Here is a 23,115-nt window from a genome sequence, read left to right on the forward strand (position 1 = left end):
TGTACTCGGGTAGAGTACCATGCTTTGCTATCGTCGTCTCTTGGCGCACTGTTCGCTGTCGTACTGCAGCTCCATAAGCCGAAGCCCAATCCGCATAATGTCGCAGTTTGGTTTCGACAACTTCACAAGGTGATGCAAAGTTTGACTAAGTCTTTTCAAGGTAGTTCACTTTATATTCTCTCAGCTTTAATTTATTGAAATACGGTGTACCATGTAAATTTAAGAACTTCCTAAGAACGTTTTCACCCTCAAATTGTAAAAAGATAGCCTCAGCTCTAAAATTTGACATTCCTAGGCATAATAAAAGAGTGTATCACGGAGGTAAACCAACATGGCGGCTCCATATCTGGGCTCTCCCTGGAGGTACATCCTGGGGAATTATTCCACGCACTCCTTCAGGACTCTTGAACTTGGACCAGATCAATTCCGTGGAAAAATGAAAAGTCTGGGCTAAAAGGCTGAAAATAAAAATAGGTTCGACTTCCCTGATCTCCTGCCAGTTTAAAAGCGAAATGTGACAGCTGATAAATTAAAATAACTCCCTAAGCCATTCGGTTTTGAAAGCTGATGCCATTTCTCAACGTACTAATTTGTTTGTTTGTTTCTTTGTATTGTTTTGTTTTGTTTTTTTTCATTTTTCAAATAAACGGGGGTGGACTTCGTCATGAAACACCCTCGTGAATTATTGATTACGTTATGACCCCACTTCAGAACTATTCAGCTCGTTAAGACTTCCCACTAACAGTTTCCCGTCACACGAAAAAGAGTGACTCAGGATCTACTTTGCCTAGCCAGATCCTAGCATGGTCAATTGAATTCAGTGTACATGAGGAAGCTTCGTTCGGTAGCAATCATTCTCATAGGTGCACGCTGGTTCAGTACAGGGCCTAACTTTGTCGAATCTCGCTAGAAAAGCGTGTTTTCAAAAACGGAAAGTTTTGACGCACAATAACGCTGCATGTCGTCAGGCTGCTCTCGACAGACAGGCGGGTATCACCAGATGAATTGGTGCCAAACGATCTTTAATTTCTAAATAAGGAAGACGAAAAGAAAAACGGAAAACGAAAAGTTAACCGCAACAGTAACGAGAGCCGAATACATAATAATGAAAAGAAAACTATAAAAACTGAAAAAAGCGGCAAACCGAAGGCATTGAAACTCGCAACAAATAATACAAGCAAACCGAAAAAACACCTGCCAAAAAAGCAAGAAAACAGATGTTTCAAAATCATATGCTTCCAAATTAAATCCACCAGTTTTGATTCTGAATATGAAGAAAATTATTGAGGGCGAATGAAAAAGGAGAGACATCGAAAATGTGTTTATATTTCTTATTTCGTCCAAGAGCGAAAGTTTTATTTTCGAATGGTAAAAAACAGCATCTCAACCGTTTTTTTTTTTAGGCAATTGTTGGTTTTACAAATACCCGGAGAGGCAGTCCTCTCGTTTCAGGAGAAACCTTGTTCTTCCCCTGTCATTATCGAAACATAAACTTATGTCACTATGGCTTTAAAAAGCTCTTGAAAGCAGACGCCTTCACAAATATCATGAGACACTTGAACTCATTTCAGAGCTCCGAAATCGTAAATTTTCTCGATTGACTGCGAGTGCATGGCCTAGTGATTACTCACATCCCCTAGCTCCCATCCCCTCCCCTCCCCCACCCCCACCCCCATCCTCAGAGGAGTAGACGGATGTCCGGTCCCGCCTTAGACATTTTTTAAATGTCTTATTTCTTCAATTTCTCGTCAGTTCTGTGCTTGTGTCGCCCATTATCCGTCGTTGCGCCGATATCTTTAAGAATGCAAACAAGCAGGTGAAAACATTATTTTAATTTTCCTTACTCAGTTGACGTTGATAAATTTTCCGAGTCACGTTCTTGCTTTTTGGGATCACCATCTGCCTGATTCCAAATATATGTCTTGGTTCCAGTCCCTAACAGGAGAAGATTTGGAAAGCTTGTTAACAGAGCCCCACTACTTCAGCTTGGTTATCTTCTGCGGTGACCGTCGCGAACGTTTTCTTTCAGATTGCAGAGAGGATACTGTATTTCAGAGCTGTTGACTCGATTTCTTTACGAGTTCTCGTCATCTAAAACTATTTCGACATTCGAGCAGGTCCAGAAAAGGGAATTTCATACTCTTTCCGTTATTTACGAGATGTTTAATTCGATAAGATCTAGACTAGTCAAACGATCTATGGTTGCGAAAGAACTTCTCTTGTTTTTCCTCTTTTGCGGAGCGGGATTTACCTCAGCTATTTTGGAAGAACGGGAACAGAGTTCACAATGCCGTAAACAAACGGTGTTTTGTCCTTGCAAGGACAGGCGAGGAATGACTGGCCATATACTTGTGGTAACATGTAGCGATCAAAACGATCCCAATAATCCGCTTTGCCAAGGAGAAACTTTAATCTCAGAGGATTGCGGAAAAGGTGAGCTTCTATGTTAAAATTACGGTGCTACTTAAATGTGATTCGTTAAGCGTAATTAAACGTGTGGAGATCTCAATCATGTGAAATTTGTTTAGCCGTTGAGTGGACTTTATGGCCAGTTTGGCTGATTTGAATTTAGTTGTGCAACTGGAAAAGTTATATAAAGTGATCAAGGAGATGGACACTATTTCACACTTGCACTCTCAAATTATAGTTCCAATATTAATAATTGATTTGATATCACTTCAAAACCTTCAAAGGAAAGTAGAGCTTGAGGAATTGCAAAAAATTAATGGTATTAATGATAAAAAAGATAAGGCAAATTTCTTAAAACCTGAAATATGTTGTCCCAGATTCAAGGCCTTAATTTTTTAAGCCTTTACCTTCCAGAAGTGATTAACATGTATCTTCCCCCCACAATATCCATACATTACCCAGCAAACAGTTAATGAGAATATTCAATTTTTTTACTATATAGTACGATACTTTATTTAACTTGGAGTTTACAGTCCTAACGTCACCAGCTAGTTTATGGGTAATCATGGTCTTATCAGGTAGAAGTTTTTGTCTTGATCAAATATCAAATTCTGATAACTATTTTTCAAGGAAATCTGTAGCAGGTAGAAGGGGGACTATAATCAGTTAGATCTTGGGGGTCAAAGAGTTCTTTGTACGGAAGTTTCGTTTACATACATGTAGAATTTTTTACCCTAAAATTATTGTTGAGATGAATTTGCAGACATGAATTTGTAAACAGGATTTCTGACTTTTCATAAGGCTGCTTGCCATACCCTCTTTGGATTGTTTTTGTGAATCAATAATATATTCAGTTCATTACATAGTGAAATATTAAACAACTTGATATCATAAATAAAACTGGAGAAGCATTCATTATTCTTATTTACCTCTTGTACAAATTTCAAAATGTAGGACATAGTCCACTGAGTGACCCAATATATTCCTTATAAAAACATGCTCTGTTCCTCAAAATACAAAATCCTTTTCAAAGCTTCAAATGAAAATTTTCATTTTTGTTTAACCTGTTCCATTAGGCCCTAATCTTCCCCTGGGGAGGCTACTCAAGGAAAGTTTGGTTGCACATGTGCATGGTGGTGTTAAAACTTTAACTCCCCAGAATCGACAAGTAATACTCCCCACTGAGTGCCAATATTTGTTGTGAATTAGGCAAGGAATTTGGTGTGACATCAAGATAACATTAAGTAATGGATAAGCTTTTCTGTTCTCTCAACCTGCTTACAAGAGAAAATATTGGAATCATCTGGAAAAATTATTTACTTTTCACTTCTGGGTGGTAAATGGTTCAAACCCTGACAAGCTTAAGGAAGACTTTCATTTTGGAAGTTAAACTAAATATTTTATGTTTTCATAAAAGTTAGCATAGTATTATCAATCAAAATTATAGATTGGAATGTGTCAATTAGCTCTTTGTTGACACTTTGATGTCTATTGACCAAAGTTGTTAGTCAAAGTTTGAGTTTTCAGGGCAAATTTGACTGAGGCTCAAGGGAAAGTAAAATTATTTTGAGTAAATGGGGAGTTTGGCATAATCATGTTTGAATTAGAGGGGTTCTACTTTACATTGTTCATTTGACTAGTTTTTGAATTTTGCCACAAGTGTCATCATAAAATGGTGTTAAATCAGTTAGGTCAAGGCCAGAGTTATAAAGGGGCTTTGCATTACTGGTGCAATAGTTGTGTGTTGGTTAACACAGCTGGCTATTTGCATGTTGATCGAACTTTGTTATGGTTTCGATTTGAAATTTCATGTTGGTCAAGATACTAGATAATTTGAGAGATTTTGGGGGCAAAATAATAAAGGTGGGGGCAAACTTGTTTTACTGCTGGAGACAAAGGTGGTCAGGCAAACTTGCTATGTGGTGAAACCACCAGCTACCTCAGAAATAATTTTCAAATTAATAAAAAGTAATTTAACAGACATGTTTCAGGGCATTGTTTATAGATATTATTTCAAATAGGGTGTGTTGTATGGAAAGAGTAATTGGAGAGAGTAATTGCATACATGCCAACTCTTCTAGATTATCCAGTAGTCTCCTGGATACAGAATAAGTCTCCCAATCTTCTGTGTGGCTCACCATAGTAATAGTAAACACCATAGTAACTATTTTAAAATCATTTGGTTGTTCTCTAATTTAGTGAACTTTTCATCAAAGCGGCACAGACGTGACACTGGAAATTGTATGAATGGAATCATACCAGGATCCCCCCACACCTCAGATAAAGACCCTCAAGCACAGATGATCAGTGGAAGTATTATAACAGGTGTTGTGGATGACAGCCGCACATTTAAATGCAAAGTCCATTCAAACTTTTCAGCAAATGTAACTTGGCTGTTTAATGGCAAACCTCTGGAAAAAAAGTGGAATTATTCACCTGCATCTTGCAAACGAAATTTAGAAGTCAAATACATTTCAAAAAGTAATGCAGGAAACTACACATGTGTTGTGACAAATGAGAAGGGAAAACAGGCATCGGCTCACGCTAAGTTAAATGTTTTTGGTAGGTAACCACCTGTAAAGGTTTGTACTGTAATCTTTGGAGCAAGCTTTTCCCCCTCAGATGACACTGTACTTACATAAATTATAATACAAGACATGTAGCTCAGCCAGGTCATCCCCTAATTTGAAGGGATGAACCATCATCCTTAAATTATAGTAGAGACTGAGCAGGCTTAACTGCTACAGTATATTCTAGTGCTATATAGAGTTATCTCTTTAATGTGTGTCTGATAGGTTTAGGAAACTGTTGAAATGATCTCACAGAACTGACGCATGCTAAAAGCAAACAAGTCAATTTTAAATTTTTGCTTGTCATTAGCACCCTTCAACACAGAATTTGACGAAACAGGAGACTGACGCTTTTCTTTGCTCAAGAAAGCAAAGAACAATTGGAGATGATGATAATACTGTATTTACCCGTGTATAATGCGCACTTTTTTCTACAAAAATAACCATCAAAATCACGGTGCATATTCTATGCGGATTCCATTGTTTGTCCCGCACGTACGTCCTAATTTGCATACGTTAAAACAACAAAAAAGTAACACATTTAAGGCTTTGATTGAATAACTTATTTTCAATGAAAAGTTATAGGAGTGGTGCATAGTAAGTATTTACACTGAAATAAAGAGGAAAGACAAAAATTGCTAAATATGTTTGCAAGTGTGCAAACAGGCATGTGGATAATTTAGATTTCAGAGTGGATATGCAAATTTAGCCGCATGTGAAGAAATCTCGTCACATTTTTCAATGAGAAGCAAGAAGAAAGTGAGCGAGAAATATTTCAGGACAAGAGCTTTATTTAAAGCATGCAGTTCTTGATTTGCTGTTATAAGCAAAAAACGAGTGAATTTCTTATTTGTACAAAGCGCATCCAATGGGATTTATCTTGGTTATATTGTTGTTTACTTGACTTTACGGCCAGAAAATTGCACAACGTTAGTTTGGAAATTGTAAAAATACGATGACATGACACAAAATCTTCAATACTTTTCGGACATATTGTTTCTCACTCATTACCCTGCGAGCAAAGCCTTTTTAACCCGTCCTCGAATCGCAAAGGGAAAGAGGCTCTGCCGACATCCTGTTGTTGCTCGTTTGAACATCCACGGCGGTTGCCTAGAAACTGATCCTTTTCCACACCCCCCTTGAACTATTTCCGGTTCCGGTAAACTTCGCACAATTTACGCCATGTTGCATTTCTGGGTGCAGATTTGTTCATCTGTTTACATGCAAAACAAAGGCCTGGCACCAAAACCGGTTTGAATGGAGGGAAAACCAGCTTGAGTAGCCCGGAGATTTTGGCTTTCGGCATTTCAAAGCAACAACAGGATGTCGGCAGAGCCTTTTCCCTTGGAGGGTTAAAAAGAAGAAGAAAAGAAGAAAAGGCTTTGCTCGCAGGGTACTCACTCATAACATTTACCGGGCCGTGGAATTGTCAAATGAGCTAGGCCTCGCTTGAAGTCTTAAAGTTTGATTTCAATAATGTTGATTTCAATAATGTCATAAATATAAAGTCATAAGTAACAAAAGATATTGATGTTAACATGGCTAGTAACATAGTCTTATTAATAAATAATTGTACAAATATTTAACTTGTCTTTTTTGCCGCGAAAAACATTTTTTTCTGATAAAATAGGTTAAAAACAAGGGTGCGCATTATACATGGGCACGCATTTTACACGGGTAAATACAGTTGAGAATGAAAAAAGCTAAGAATTTTGATCTTTTAGTAAATAGGGTATTTATTGCAGCAGGGGTTAATGGCCATCTGTTGTATGTTGATCCTAAGACAATAAATGAGTTACAATGTCCTCTGTACCATGTGCATGGGGGTAGTGCAGCTGGATAATGGTGGAGAGCCCTGAATTTGTGAAAATGCAGCCATAGAAAACTGGAAAGTTATTTTTTGGACCTTGAAAAAGGTTTTGACATAAAGACAAGATTTTGAAAGTGAACTGATGCACTGGATTTGAATTATATTTTTCCAAGCTGGATTAAGCATAGAACTAATGAAGTTCTTGTTATTTTGCAGTGTAAAATCTTTGTTAGATGGCCAAATAGCTCAGAAAAAGTCTTTAAATTTGCTCATAGTTAATGGTTGTCATTGGTAAAGTTAAAAAAAACTGTTTGATAACTTATTTTTCTGAGGAATTGGTCCTTTAGTGCAGAATGTGGAATTTTTGCCCTAACCTTCTTCAGTGATTCTCTGTACAAGCTGTAGGTTTACATGTCATTGCCTTACCATGAATGTAGGAGAATGAAAAAAATTATGTAGCTTAGAAAAAGTCTAAATTTGCTCACAAACATTTGTTGTTGGTGCTGATGCAGTGGACTAGAACTACTGTTCAAGATTAAATTAAATGCATTTTATTGTCATTAATACTTTAGTTAACTTGGCTTTGATTTAGAGTAGTTGCACAGATTTAGCTTTGAAAAAATTAACTTGGCTTTGATTTAGAGTAGATTTAGTTGCAGTAACAATGGATTCTTACAGAGTCTTCTGTTTAATTTTAGCAAGAAGACCCCCAGTTATAGAGTCTGCAGGACTTGAACCTGGGGACACACTCTACATTGGAGCCACAGTAAACATAACCTGTGACATCCGAAGCACTGATCTATTAGTAACTGGTTCAGTATGGAAGAATGGCACAAGGTTAAATGAGGATAATGAACAACTGAAGTATGAGTATCATCATATAAGAGAAAAAGATAAGCCTAGCCGCTTACTTACTAGACTGGAAATTAAGGACATCACAAAGGAAGATGCTGGAAACTACACTTGTCGGGCCAAAGGATATGGCATGAAGTCATTAAAATCATTTCTTCTTAAAGTTGGTATGGTAAATTACACTTTTATTTAGCATTCATTTATACAGTACCATTTACTCCATTTGTTGAAGAATCACGCGCTAATTTATATGTACCCCTCATCTTACAGTGCTTTTCTCTCTCTCTGTACTTTTGTAGGTTTTTGCACCAAAAAACTTTGGTATTTTGTCTTTGGTGTTAATTGCAATTTACAGATTTTCTATTTTTAGCATTTGTTTTTTGTCTAAAATACTAATGGTTGGTCCAGTACTAAAAGTTCCTCTCTATAGCTTTCTCAGAATAATTAATGTCACAGTTTTTACAATTTGTTCTTTAGGAATTTTTCCCATAATACCCCTACTCCCAGGTGTGACCAATGAGTTTTTTCTCTTTACACTGTCTATATATTTTCATGTAGAAAGGTCATAAGAAAAAATTAAGCATGACTGTCACAATAAAGACAACAGCAAAAAGTACGTTACTTTTGTCTTAATGCACACCAGTTTTTCAAAAGAGGTTGATTTATAAGAAATGTATATTTGTAAAGCAGGGGTGTAGCCAGGAATTTTCAAAGGAGGGGTCTCACTGGGGTCAAACAGCGTGTTTTGGCCAAATTCTCATGTCAACCTGAAGGCTGTGTTTCACTTAAAGTGACATTAGAAGGCTTGCAGGGGTGGGGTTGGGTCACAGGCACCCCAGGACCCCCCAGCCACACCCTTGTATAGACAGTGCAGGTAATTGATATTTGGATCCAGAAGACCTCTCCAGCATACTCAAGCGTGACCAAATAGGAATTTCTCCCTACAATGTCAATACAATTTCAAGCTGAAGTGAAATGAGAAGAATGAGGAATATCCACCAGGTTATACTTTACAACTAGATTCTCAGAGCTGAAAGTATGAGAAAAATATTGCATACAGAATGGAGAATTGATTTTGAGAAGTTAATTTTTCATCGTTGTCTTCCAGCTGCATTACAAAATTTTATCATCTTCATGATTCATACCATGGACTTCAGATAAAATTTTCCTCTGTCAATGGAAGTTCAAATGTTTAGTTTCACAAATTAGCACTCCAGTAGACTTCTTTACATGCAGCTTGTATGGTGTGTTACCCATTTCAGATCATGTGATAATATTTTACTGGAGAACTGTCTCTTTTAACTTTCCTATTAATTTACGTGAATATATGTTCACATAATTAGCAAAAGATAAAGCTGGGAATCCCCTTGAGACCTGGAATGAGTAACCAAAACACACAAGCTATAAGGTTTCTATTGCTATCATCATTTTGGTCACCATTTTGGTAACTAAATGAGCAGTAAGAGGTGCCAGTTTGGTAACCTGTGTTTGGACAATATGAAGGAAGTTGTGATGTTTTGATTACAAGGTGTTTAATATGCTTAGCAGTCAAATGAGAAAAACCTCATTGTTGTAGCTCATACAAATACATTTCCTTCCTCTTGAATTGTTAAGGTACAATTTTCTTTATGGATAAAAACCAGGGATATTAAAGAATGACTTTTCAACGGCTCCATGCCATCATTCTCAAATTCAAATAAATACATTTGTGAGTTCATTAAATAGAAAAAGTACAAGTCATGTGAAGTTCTCAATGCATATGATTAAGAAGTAGAAAATGATAAATAAAAGATAAAAATACCGGTAGGTGAATAAAATACAAGCGTAGTGTGCTTGAACTGTCAAATAGAAAGTTGCTTTGATGGAGTCAGATTGAGTGTTAACTGTTGGTTTTTGTCTTTGATGAAGAGCATTTCATGAATTAAACAAGCTTCTGACGGCACTTCTTGAGATGGTAAATTGGTCACGAAGATCTTTGTTCCTTAGATTGCATGTGTACATCTCATAGGTGTTTACCGATGACAGAATGCTTGTGCTCATTAATATGCTGAAATAGGTGTCGTCACGTATAGCTGACATAATCTGCATTGCACAGATTTGTATTCAAAAACAACGCATTGTTCGGTAACAAGAGGTGGTTTGGGTTCTGTTACTTTGATCTCATCAGCAATTTTCTTGCTCATAAACACTGGGTACAAATTGCTGTTAATTTTCTTCAGCCTTTTTCTATATATTAATTAATGAACTCACAAATGTATTGATTTGAATTTGAGAATGATGGCATGAAGCTGTCGAAACGTCATTCTTTAATATCGCTGGTTTTTTTCCTTAAATGCTCATTGAAAACACTAGTTATTACAGTTTTCTTTCTTTGAATTTTTCAATTTTCAGGGACTAATTGTTTGTTTCTCCTGGCCACCAAATAGTGAATTTCAAAAGTTAATAGCTTTAGCTCAGAGTCATCTAGATATACTTTTTTTGGATTGTATGTTTTATTTTCCCCAAGGAGTATCTTAAGGGAACTCTCTCCTTTGGCATTAATATTGTTAATTACTTGTATGTGTACATTGGAATAACAAAACTTATAAGCTAAAGATAACTGTTGTTTTGAATTATGTTGTAGAACCATGTCCAGCTGGATTTTATTGCCCTCCAGGAGGAAGTGATCCCATTCAATGTCCTCCAGGAACATACCAGCCAAACAGTAACCAGACATCTGAACAGGCTTGTAAACCGTGTCCAGCTGGTTTTTATTGCCCTCCAAAGGCAACTAATCCCGTTCAATGTCCAATGGGGACATACCAGCCAAACATTAACCAGACATCTAAATATGTCTGTAAACAATGTCCAGGGGGTTTTTATTGCCCTCCAGGAGGAAGTGGTCACATTCCATGTCCTCAAGGAACATACCAGCCAAACATTAGCCAGACATCTGAAGAGGCGTGTAAACCTTGTCCTTTCTTTACTAACTCATCAAAGAATCTAGGCCGTGTTGGACCAATGTTAGATGAAGGCGACTGTCCAGAAGAAGATCCAAGTAAAGGTACTGGCTCCACAAATCAATGTTAGATAGAAGAATTTACCCCACTTGCTTTTCTGAGGGGCGTGAACAAAACGTGGTGTAGGCCATGGCCTACCCCATGGCTTACCCTATGGCCTACTGGTGGTCAGATTTTTAAAAGCATAGCACTGCTGCAAACATTTCGACATTTTTCTGGGGACTCTCTTACCAACAACTTTCTTCTGCTGTTATGGCAGCCATGTTCCGATCAACATCTATTAACCTTCTGATAGAACAAGGAAATCAAGAAATAGAAGCCAGACTGAGTTAAATGCAACTTTTGGGCAAACATCATCATATCAGCTCTTCTTTCAAACTAGTGCATGACAGAGTGAGGAAAATTTTAAGAACCAGCAGTCGCGGTCAACCAGCAGTTGTTTTGTATGTCCTGGGGTGCTTAATAATAATAATAATAATAATAATAATAATAATTATTATAATAATAATAATAATAGTTTATTAAACTCTCTTGCAGTAACTTACTGAATTAACGAGTTATGATACAATGAAAACTTAATAAGAACGACTATGTACATTTCTGTACACATTAAGTACAAGTTATATACACCACACAGAACATACATCACATTTGTTAAAAATACTTAAAAGTTAAAAAGTCTTCGGTGCGCTTTGTTCTACAGGTAGTAACGTTTCTGCAAAGATACAACTGGTCTGATTTGTGCCTGAGGTTATAGGGAAAGGTATTGTCTAAGCATGTTGGTAGAAGAGGGTGGTTTAAGTCCTTCATTTTGCACATAAACTCTTTACATATCTTATCTCTTCTATACGCAAGGGTCTCCACCCTTGCTAACTCGAGGGCTTCTGAGTAACTATCGTCACATGGGAAAATCATCTTAAGCGCCCTATTCTGTATGGATTCAATTTTGTCAGACAGATAACCTGGAATGGATTTCCATACTGGTACGGCGTACTCTATAACAGATCTAACAGTGCTTGTTGCAAATTCAATGCTCTACAGCACTAAAGAGGCACTTAAAAAAGTGGCCTAGCATGTACTGTTTGCATTTTCTTACCTGGATATGCTGTCCAGTATTAATGCCGTTCATTACATTTTTACACCAGCACTCCATTACATGTTACCAGCTGGCAGCCTGTATGGATCATGAAGCTGCCATTTTGGATATCCTCAGCGACCACACAACATTGGCCCCTCCCTCTTAACCTACTGTTGTGGTTCAGTGCTTGGGTGGGGAAAACAGAGTTAGGATGTTTTAAGGCTGAGTGCAGTATTTGCATTGTTTCGTTCCCTGGGATGTTTAAAATCGTGTTAGTGACTTTCTAGTATACCCTTTTAAGAGGCATAGAATTGTATGCCAGCGTACTCGTTCGACTCTTACTGATTTTATTTTTTTTATGTTTTTAAAAATCTGACCACTGGTAGGCCGTAGGGTAGGCCTCAGGGTAGGGCACTGGGTAGGCCACAGGGTAGGCCATGGCCTACACCGGGGCCTACACCATGTCCTAGGCCATGGCCTACCCCACATTTTGTCCATACCCTTTTCTGAGTCTGTTTCAAGAAAGGGCCCGCAACCCCCTCAAACATTCAGATAAAAACTGAAACTATAACCTCTGCTTGTGCCTAGGTCTTTTTTTTTGTATCATAATTTAGATTTCATACATGTTTTTGATATCCGTAGTTTAAATTACTCTTTTTCTTTTCCATTTTTTGACCAGCACTACCACATCCAACGTCAACAGACATCACCAAGATTGTCATAGGGACAGCTTCTGGTGTGGTTATTATCATAGTCATTGTTTTTCTATCATTTATTGCAAAAAAGAAGCGTTTGCTGTGGTTCTCTTCCTTGGGACCCAGACATGATCCAGAGTATTACACATGCCAGGCAATGTTAAATGGAGATACAGAGAATGCCGAAGGTGCTGAGGTTTTTAAAAGATCACCAGAAATAGGTATTTTAAATCAGCAACATTTATTTTGCAATGTTTATTACAACAAATTATCTTACTCATACCCAGCTGATAATTTATCATCTGGAGGAATTTTAATACTGATTAAAAATGCTATTTGTATAGGTAATCACATGATTTTGCGTGCAATTTGGAACTAAAAAATTGCATGAGTGTGTAGGGAGAGTGCAATTTCTGGTATTTGAAAAAATTTACAAGTGCTTATTTGTTCCAGATTGCACAAGAAAAATCATGTGATTATGTATTAATAATATACATGAAAGAATACAAGGTAGCTTAATTATCATAATCATGCAAAGAAAAGCACACACATCAAGTGCAAAAATAACTTATTCAAACCCTGCATGTGACATTGTGTGTTCGGTCAAAACAACCGTGTACGATCACAACAATAAGATAAAATGAAATTTTCATATCTTAAAGGAGCAAAAAAGTTCAAACTCCAGCCAAACAGTTGAAAGAATTGTTCAGTGGGTTTGGTAATACTGTGAGTTTGTTTGATTATTGACCAATCAGAATGTCTGGCTTGTTACTTTCTTTGCACTGAATTAAGCCTCTTCAGCACTAAATTACCTGAAAACTTTATTATTTTATATTAACCAATCAGAACTGAGTAATTTTCTCATGTATATTATTAAGTCTGTTAATGTGTAACCCCAGCCCCCTTTCAGGTATTTGCACACTGAGGTAAATTTGAAAAAGTAGAGATAATGTTGTTATGGTGGTCATAATTAGTTCTTAAGTATCTAGTTTGCATGTAAACCTCCCCTCCCTTTTCAGTTACTGACATACAGCATGCTTTTGTTTCTGAATTCAGCTTTCAATGCAAATTTGTCTCCCTTAAGTTCAATTTGTTAACTTGAATCATATTTATTTTGCCTCACTACATTTATGTCACATCATTACCTGGGTTGTTGCATTTATTTATTAATTTTTATCCTCATTTCTACCTACTTTTTCATTCTGTTTTTTCACTTTGTATTTGTGAGGTATTCACTTCTTCCTTTGTGGGTGCATCAATTATAAAATAAAAAAGGCTGTGGTTTAAGCATGTGTAATGTGGGATTATCAAAAACATGGTTGGAACATTACAACTGGTTTGACTTTTTTCAGATTATGAAGCAAAGCATGATGTGTTTATATGCTACTGTTACAAAGATGTTGACTGGGTGAAAGAACTTCATGCTGAGCTCGAAAAACGAGGTTTTGAGTGCTGTATTGACTTTAAGACCTTCACTATTGGAATACCAATAATGCAAAACATAACTGAAGCAATTTGCTACAGTAAAAAAACAATTGCAGTACTTTCTCCAGACTTCATTAAGAGCGATTGGTGTAAACATGAGCTACAAAAGGCGCTTTCCAGGGTGCGATATCATCAGGTTGTACCAGTTATGTACAAGAACTGTGAAATACCCTTTGCTCTTCAAGATACAACGTACCTGGATTGGGAAAACTGCAATGTGAAACCCTACTTCTGGGAAAAGCTTGAAAAGGCTTTAAGGAAGCCAAATGGCGAGTCTTACAAGAGTAGGCAACCTCAAAATGGAAAACAAATTTCTGAAGTCTCTGCCCTTGTATAGATCATAGCAGAGCCAGGTAAAAACCAGTCAGGGACTTTTTTTTGTACACAGCATATGTTATGAAACTTAAACTAGTGCCATATGCCAACTTGCAAAGTTGAAATTTTGCTTAAATCATGTGGTCTGTGTATTAATAGAGATTTGCACCCTCTTCCTTGTTTACTGAATAGAGACGTAGAGGCAAGTTTCCCTAATCAATAATTATATTTCTTTGGAGATTAAGGTTTATGAGACCCTTTTTGAGAAAATAAGCTTCACTGGCGGGGAGCTTTCTTGGAGGTTCGTGTACATTAAATTTCTTAAGGAAATATTTAGTAATTTTTGAGGTTCCCCCATACTTTTTATGAGAAGCTGGATTGGGCATTTTTTTCCTCATGAATCATGACACAATTTTTCTTGAATTGTGACTCATGTTGGAAGATGATAAGATCTTTTCCTGTCCACTGATGGACAAAGGCTTTTTATTTCAATGTGACCCGTGAATAAATATTTAACAATTATTCCACGAGCACGCATTGGATGTGAGATGATAAATAGCCAACGAGGTGCGTAGCGCCGAGTTGGCTATAATCATCTCATATCCAACTAGTGTGAGTGGAGTAATTGTTTATTAAAGTTTTAGCTCCCTTTTAATTTTAAGCTGACACGTACGCTTACCATATTTGTAGATTATGGTATATTGGCTGATATACCATAATGGCTAAGCCAATAAAAAGTCTTGAATTGCATTATCCAATGATATAGTTTTTAATAAATCTTATTATATAGATACTGATGAAATACCAGTATTTCTCCTTTTACTAAAAAATCATATCTTCACCGCATGCAGTGAAGATACTATTTTTATCTTTCACGTGTGAGGATATTGGTGTGGCCATGGTTACCAACATAATTACCCAATTGCTGTTTCGAAAATAAATACAAAAAGTTGTCTTTTATGTGGAAATTTCATCAGTATCTATATAATAAACATTACATGGCTGCTTGGGGATACGAATTTTATCTTCTCGTGCAGAAGGTATCTCTCACTCGTGAGAGACACTTTCAGCACTCTACGATAAAATTCGTATCCCCGCGCGGCCATGTAATATCCTCTATTTAGACGTTTTGTTGTGTAGTATCGCTGAGTATTTTGTACGAGTTGTGCCGTATTCTGACAAGCCTGTAGGGCGAGTCAAAATACAAATAACGAGTAAAAATACTCAGTGATACTACACAACAAAACGTCTAATAAGTTATTTATTATCCAACACGCCAAACTGTTATTTCAGTGCGGGCTAATTTCGCGGATATTTATTTACGGGGAGTGCGTGACAGAAGTATGCGAAGCGGAACGGAATTGGCGCGTTGTTTTGTTGCTGTTTCTATTTTCTTTATTAAATGAAGAAGTTTCCTGGTCGTCAACCTGTTTTTCCTCATTTGATTCATCTATTGAACTTGGATCAATATTTGCCAGCCATTCTGACTCTTCGTCGTCGGAAATATGATTCGAATTGTCCGCCATTTTTTTTTTTTCGTAACTACAATCCAATTCTTCGCTTGCGCGATGCAAGAAAACCTGTTTAACCGGTACTCTACAATATATGAGTAAAAATACCGCGTGATATTTGTACTCGTCTATGGCGTTATTTGTACTCGTCTGGGCGTAGTTGGATAATAAAGAGCTAAATTAATCATGAACCATTTGAGTAGGCTTCAACATCCCATCCTCTGGGTAACCCACAGGGGTTTGGGGAATTTGAAACTTGCCTGGGTGGGGTTAGGAAGTTTGAACCTGTGGAATACACAAGGAGTTTAAAGGTGAAAAGTCTGTTTTTGTAAGCAAATGGCTCAAGGAGATGTACAGTTTCATTCTGATCAAATTTTATCTTTTCACTCCCAAGAATGAAAAGACATGTTGCTATAAGAACTACAATAGTTCCCAGCTGCTAACTCAACCTCCGTTCACTCAAACCCCCTGGTAACTTGAAGAAGATGCCCTTACTTTTGACCACACTTTTTCACTATCAGCCAACTCAAACCTCTCCTAACCTCATACAATTTTTGTTTCCCTCAAGAGAGTCCTTAAGTGAGCATAGGTTCTACTGTACTGTCAAATCATAAACTTGTGTATCCGTTGTCTGGGACGTGTATCAGATTGATCAACTAGGTGATGTATACCTTTACTGGACAGTTTGATTGTAAGAATTTATATTCTGAGAAAAGGAGTGAAAGGGTCAGTGAATGTACTACCATGAGCGCTTTTTAATCAGGCTTAGTGGAACCTTGATTTAATGAAGTGCCAAGGGATTGAGGAAATTGGTTCATTGTATTGAGGGTTCATTGTATCGAGGTTCTGTGGAATACATTTTACTGTAACTTTAGCTGGGCTGAAACTGAAGTATTGTTTGTTATACTAGAGGTTTGTTAAATTGAGGTTCCACTGCCCTGGGAAACAGTTCTGTTCCCCTCGAGTCTCAATGATTCCCAAGTTGTTTTGTCTTTGAGATGAGGTGACTGAGTTCTCTTCAAAAGGTGATTTACTCATTTGATTGCTGTCTGTGGTGAAGTCACTGTTTGCAATTGCAAAAAGTGATACACAGATTTAAATAGAACAGATGAAATTTGTTGCTTTTTGAAGCTTAATAATAATAATAATAATAATAATAATAATGAATTTTTATACAGGATTGAAAACCCATCAGTGTGTAACACTGTTGTCCTTGGGGTCCTGTCCTTCTCCTTTATGTTCTTTTTATGTGTAGTAGATGGTAATTTTAGGAGATACTGTATATTGCTTCATGTTTTTGTTAGTCTTTTTGGACCTGGTCATACCCAGTAGTTAGGAAATGATTCCAAGGCATTGGAACTGACTTACCAGCATAGAAACTTTGATCAATTAATATATTTGTTCAAGTAGCTTTTTTTTGTCTTCAATTTGTCAATTTTTCTTGACAACTGTGACTTAATTTAGTCTCAGCTATGGATCAACAGCTCCAGTGACAATGGTTGCATAAAGCAATAACATATTAGCTGATTTTGGCTTTGCTCTCATTAACTATCAAGCGATAGAAATTACAAGCTGATAACGTTTTCACAGTGAGGTAAAAGTACACATTTACAGAGTAAATGAAATGTTTTCAGAAATTTTTTTTTAAAAACGAAGGATTACAAGAAGAAAGCTTAATTGTTTTAGTCTTTAGACTATCATACATGTTACTTCACAATTCATCAAGCTTGTTTTCAAAGACAAATACATATTTAAAGAAATCTCTGATTTTTTTTGTTGACAATATAAAAAAGCAAATTAACTTAGGTCCTTTTGACTTGACAAGAAGACATAAGATATAATTACAGTTTATTGGATTATTTGTTCTAAATTTCTCTACATGTTAGCTGAATTTGGTCCTTATCAATAATCAATCAATAACAGCCGATAATCTAATTTTTTAACAGTACTGTTAATAACTTTTATAACATTTATGAACATTTTGTTGCTAACTTTTTTTAATAGAAAAAAATGGTTATTATAAGAAAAAAATTAAATTTACTGGGCCTTCAAATTTGTAGTTATATTTGGTGTATGTAACAAATTAAACATCAAAGTTAAAGTAAAGCCATTTTCTTTGCTGTGAATCTCATTGGGGTTCACATGAACCCATGTAGGGTGGATGGGAAGGGTGCGGGCACCCCCATGTTAACTATCATATTTCCTCCAATAAGGGCCCTCAATCTAATAAGCATCCTTTTTCAAACAAACACCCAACCCCTAGTCCATAATGTCAAACAAGCACTCCTGAAATAATTCCCTTCCCCTCTTTTTCTTAGATGGTGGGGACACCAGTTTTTATTGCCATTTGGTCTCAATTTATAACTTTGTAACTCTTTAACTCTATCATTTAGTGGTTAAGCGAAAATACAGAGGCACCAGAGCAGGCAAAAAGGTTCGGAATAAGTTAAGTTCAAGAGCCCGCAAAATCCCTGTTATTTCATCTCGCAAATTGGATAATAAAAGACCGACAGTGGTTAAGAGTGGAGGTGGTCGGTTGCGAACTCTCACCCCAGTTAGAATATCCAAAGTGCCAACTGCAGCCAAGATTATACCGAGATGTCTGATTCTTAATGCTCGCTCAATTGTTAAACCTGATAAAGCTCCTGCCTTGTACGCTGAGCTCAGTACCAACAACATTGATATCTGTTTTATTTATGAAACTTGGCTTAACAAGAGTATCATTTCACAAGTGATTAGCTCGAATGGCTGTTTAATGGTTCGGAAAGATTGTAGACTTGAATATTCGAATAATCCTTTATTTTACAAAGATCTGGTTTAACTGTACAAAAAAGGAAACAAATGTAAACAAAACGAAGCGAAACGAAAAAACTACAGTGAAAACATACAAGATTTGTGGACTCGAGGAATAAGTGAATAAACTAGTGAGAAAACAATAGAACATCCAGAACGAATTTTTGACTTCTGCAAGTACGAGCACATGGTTTATCCCATAATATTTAACAATTTAAATGACGCAATTATACCAGTCCCGCGCGGACTGAACACGAGAAACAAAGGAAACAATCGTAGAACGTTTTGTAACTTACAAAGATCGTGCTGGATCAAGAACGGGCGGTGGAGTTTCTGTTCTATGTAGGAATGACTTTAAAATCGAAATGTTAAATTTTATGGAAACTCGTTACTTTCAAATTGTGTGATGCAAGATATTCACACCAAATTCTGAGTACTATGTCGCTAGTGTTTATCATCCTCCTGATCCGATTTACGATGCATGTGAGTTATTGGACTTCATGTCTAACTCTTGTGACGAAATTTTGCATAATGACCCCAATGCAAAAATTATTATTGCTGGTGATATTAACCAATGAAACATCGGGGAGTTTATTCAACAAAATTCCATGCAACAATTGATAAAAGTTCCTACACGCGGCAACCGAACTCTAGATGTCTTTATAACAAACTACCCGTTCTTTTGGAAACCCGGCTCTTCAATGAAAGGTCTTGTAAGACCTGATCATTTTGCTATTATTGTGCATCCCTCTACTCCAGCAAAACGCAGTAGAAAAAAGGTCAGTTCTAGAGACACCCGTGAACACTGTAAAATTGCGATGGACTTAAGGCTTGAGGGATACGACTGGAGTATTTTAGGCTCCCTGGCTGACCTCGATGAGAGTGTTGAACTGTTAAGTCAGAAACTGTGGGAAATGTATAATGACTGCTTTCCCTTGATAACAGTCAAGTTTTCCTTGTGAGACCCACCTCTCATGTCACCACTGGTAGAGCACCTTTGTAAGATCCGAAATGAGAATGCAAGAAAAAACAGCGATGTTATGAGAGCTACTCGCCAAGAGAAAATCAATGACCTGATTCGGAAAAATCAAATAAATGCTGTTCGTAATGAAAATAGGAAACACCACAGGAGATCTAAAGGATGGTGGAACACGGCTAGTAAAATTACTGGTAGGAAAACTCAAGGTACCCTGGTTAGCAAAGTAATAAATCCTGATGATATTAATGCATACTTTCAGTCTATAAATACCGACGATGCATATGTGGCGCCGGAGCCTCTTGAGATACCAGACGGTACACATGTCCCTGAGGTTTCCTTGCGTTAAGTTTGGAACCTCCTGAGGCACCAAACACGTACATCTTCTGGGCCTAATGGGACTCCTTATTGGTTCTGGCGTGACTATGCTGATTATTTAACAACCATAATAACGAAAATTTTCAATAATTCAATTAAACAGCAAAAAGTTCCTTGTTTATGGAAATTGGCCAATGTCACACCTATTCCCAAGGTATCCCCATTAAGTGAATGTAGTCAATCGAGACCCATGTCACTTACAAATCATGAATCATGAGAATTTTTGAAAGAGTCACTTACAAACAAGAAATATTTCCTACTCTGCGCAGTTATGCTTCTATTGGGCCTAATCAGTTTTCCTACAAGAGGGGACAAAATACTACATTAGCACTTTTTAAATGTCAACATTTCCGGTTAAAATGGTTGGATAAAGATGCAGACTTTTTTAAGGTGTATTCTTTCGATTTTAGTAAAGCTTCTGATATTGTTCCTCATCAGATTGTATGTAATAAGCTAAAATCATATGATATTAACCCTTATGTTATTAACTGGATAACTAATTTCTTGATTCATCGCAAACAGAGAGTCGTAGTTGATGGTGTTAAAACAAAGTTCACTTCAATTGGCAGGGGTGTTCCACAGGGTACTGTTCTACGCCCAGTGTTATTCTCCATAATGGGTAATGACATAAATGCTGTGAATCCAGAAACAAAACACACAAGAGTTAACTGATCATGCGACGATTTTCTCGTAAAGAGAAAAACAGAGATCTTACGAAAAGTATTTTTTATTTCCAACGACGATTAATCTTGGAAGATTTACCTCTGTTCCGTTTAAAAATGTCACGGAAAGTCAAATTGTAAGTGAATGCAAACATGTGTTTTGGAGTCGTCAGTCTGCTTGTTTGTCTTCTGTAACGGCGTGTGTAAATCGGTTATTCTTCCACCGAAAAGCTGAAGTCAATGAGACTCTTTCTACCTAGACACAAGGAGATTTAATGCGACTTTTATTCATCGAATTCATGCGTTTCTGCCGTGAAATTTACGACGAAATTGTATTTTAGGATTTTGAACTGGTGCTGAATAAAATTCTTTCTTAGCCTAAACTTATTACTTCGTTTGTATCTGGTGCATGTCAAACCCAGGTGTAGCTTAAAGGTCAAACGGGGATTGTCACTCACTAAATTAGCTCGCCATTAAGTCTTGTGATCGCCTTCGTATGAAATTGTTTTTTGTTGTTGTTGTTTTTGTTAAGTCCGCGTTTTACTAGTCCGCGTTTTACTAGTCCAGTCCAGTCCAGTCCAGTCCAGTCAACGAAATACCATATGCCTTCGTGAAACGGCTAGCGGGTTCAATAATCAAATAATCAAATCATTATTGCATTCTTGAAACAACTGGCGGTTTTAATATCCAAATGATCAATTCATTAATGTAATCTTGAGGGGTACGCTTCACTTAGTTTGACTGTAAAATGTACACTGCATATAAAGAAAAACATAACATCTTTTTTTCTCTTATTTCCGGTCATTTTTTCTCAAATCCCGATAACTTGAACTCCTGATAACTCGAACCTTTTTCAGTTTCCCTTGAAGGTTCGAGTTTCGGGAGTCGACTGTAAATCACAAAGGATAAAATTGTAACTGAAAATAATGACCCGGGGGTTTGAAAACTCACTTCGATTAAACGGAATCTTCAAGTTATCTGTGTCTCGAGAACTAGAAATCAATGGAATCGATGCTCTGTTTTGGGAGAAAGAAAATAGCCGACACTTACATTACAACTTTTAAAAATATTTTGGAAGATGGGATAGAAATAAGTCTAAATACTTGATTTCGGTTGTTCAGAGGTTGAAAGCGCTATCGACCGAATACATCTTTATCCAGCGGATCAGGTGTTTACAAGACATACGACGCTATCCAGTGGATAGCATTATTCAGCCTTTGAACAATCAGCCCCTGGATGTGAAGCAGTTATCTGTATTAAAGGCTGATAGTTTCTAAGAAAAGTCATCTGTATTATTGCGCTAAAATTATGGATTTGGACAAATTTACACCACACGGTAATTCTAGTAAACTTGCCCCGGAGACAAATTTTCGCAATACTGATCACCTTACTGTAAAACTACGAAAACTTGTTTTCGTCAAACTAAAAGTCACATCAAATGTTCAATTTTTTTCTTCTTCAATACAAGTTATCTCTCAGAATTTTCGAACATATGCAACTGTTGGAGAAATGAGGGCCGGTTATTTTATCAAAGTTTAGCAGTTGTCTTACAAAACCACGTTCTAAACTGTGCTCAATTTAGGCGAACCTTTTATCTGAAAGTTTATATTTGTGAACAGTGTCAAGAGGGCCGAAAACTAACAGGTGGAAGGACATTTATTTTGTCACATCAACCCTCTTATCGAGAATAGCTGAGGCCCATTGCCATCGTCAAACCGCGGTTTGGGTTAGACCTACCCTGCTGGCAGAGGCGTTTATTTGTTATCTTTTTCGAGCATGCGCGGCCTGTTGCTTAGAAATAAATTAGTTCTCGGTAGTACTCGGCCAACTATATAGCTAAATAGGATGCGTGCGCATAAAAACGTGTTTAAAACAGGTTCTGACCGGTTTTGCAAATCGGATTATCCACAAACTTGGATAATTCCCAGGCGCACGCTCGAAGAAGATTTAACAGGCCGAGCGCAGAGGACTTTATTTTTACGTGAACCGTAGGGGAAGTTAACAATTAAACGCCTCTTCCAGCAGGGTAGGTTAGACCTCGTTTAAATAACCGACCCTGAAACTTCTAATTTATCCTGTTTCTGGAAATTGGCAAGCTGAGGCGAATCTCTACCTGTTTTCTTCGTACTTTGTTATGCTCCTGACCGTATTTTGCCAAAAGCTCGTGGAAAAGTAAAGGAAAGTATGGATGTTCTCCACTTATGTGAAAACTGTGAAAAAGTGTGCAGTGACAGGAACTCCCATCTCAACTCAACGGAAGTGGGCGTCACATTCAAAACAACCGTTAGGCCATATTGCTCGAGCGTGAGGTCAAGTAGTCTTGGTATTACTGGATAATGGCTAAGTGTTTTTTATTTTTCTCCTTTTATTCATCACCAAAGAATCTTAATTGAATACGAAAAAATCGCCAAGCTGCGTACAGCTTACGGCCCGCTCTAACGACTAGCGACGGAAAGAGTTGGTGGGCGATAAATGGCGATTGTGGATGCTGACTATGCAGCTTAACCTCCGCCATTTCTCGCCCTCGTGATCGTTTTTTCACCCGCCGCTGTCTCAGTCAAACTCAACTCTTTTAAGAGTTA

The 23,115-nt window shown here is 37.1% G+C and overlaps 2 protein-coding genes across 2 annotated transcripts in view; both read left to right on the plus strand.

Annotated features, from left to right (window-relative positions):
* The first annotated feature begins 1,751 nt into the window (after positions 1-1,751).
* LOC148716886 (uncharacterized) lies at positions 1,752-17,830 on the plus strand. Its single transcript, XM_088745264.1, has 6 exons — positions 1,752-2,433; positions 4,609-4,971; positions 7,488-7,808; positions 10,265-10,684; positions 12,398-12,634; positions 13,766-17,830. Exons 1-6 carry the CDS (start codon positions 2,160-2,162, stop codon positions 14,233-14,235), a joined length of 2,085 nt encoding a protein of 694 aa, XP_088601390.1. The 5' UTR covers positions 1,752-2,159; the 3' UTR covers positions 14,236-17,830.
* Positions 17,831-22,377: 4,547 nt separating this feature from the next.
* The window catches only part of LOC148716887 (uncharacterized), a 5,165-nt gene continuing 4,427 nt past the window's right edge, over positions 22,378-23,115 (plus strand). The window contains exon 1 of the mRNA XM_088744643.1: positions 22,378-23,115. This exon is cut by the window's right edge and continues 947 nt beyond it. The gene's annotated coding sequence lies outside the window, so the exon portion shown is untranslated.

The sequence above is a fragment of the Stylophora pistillata genome, chromosome 14 (assembly GCF_964205215.1).
Source record: "Stylophora pistillata chromosome 14, jaStyPist1.2, whole genome shotgun sequence".
NCBI lineage: Eukaryota > Metazoa > Cnidaria > Anthozoa > Scleractinia > Pocilloporidae > Stylophora > Stylophora pistillata.

Coding starts and splice junctions, on each gene's coding strand:
- LOC148716886 (XM_088745264.1), top strand. CDS start 2,160: ATGTTTAATTCGATAAGATCTAGACTAGTCAAACGATCTATGGTTGCG. Junction 2,434..4,608: donor CTCAGAGGATTGCGGAAAAG/GTGAGCTTCTAT, acceptor TCTCTAATTTAG/TGAACTTTTCATCAAAGCGG. Junction 7,809..10,264: donor ATCATTTCTTCTTAAAGTTG/GTATGGTAAATT, acceptor ATTATGTTGTAG/AACCATGTCCAGCTGGATTT.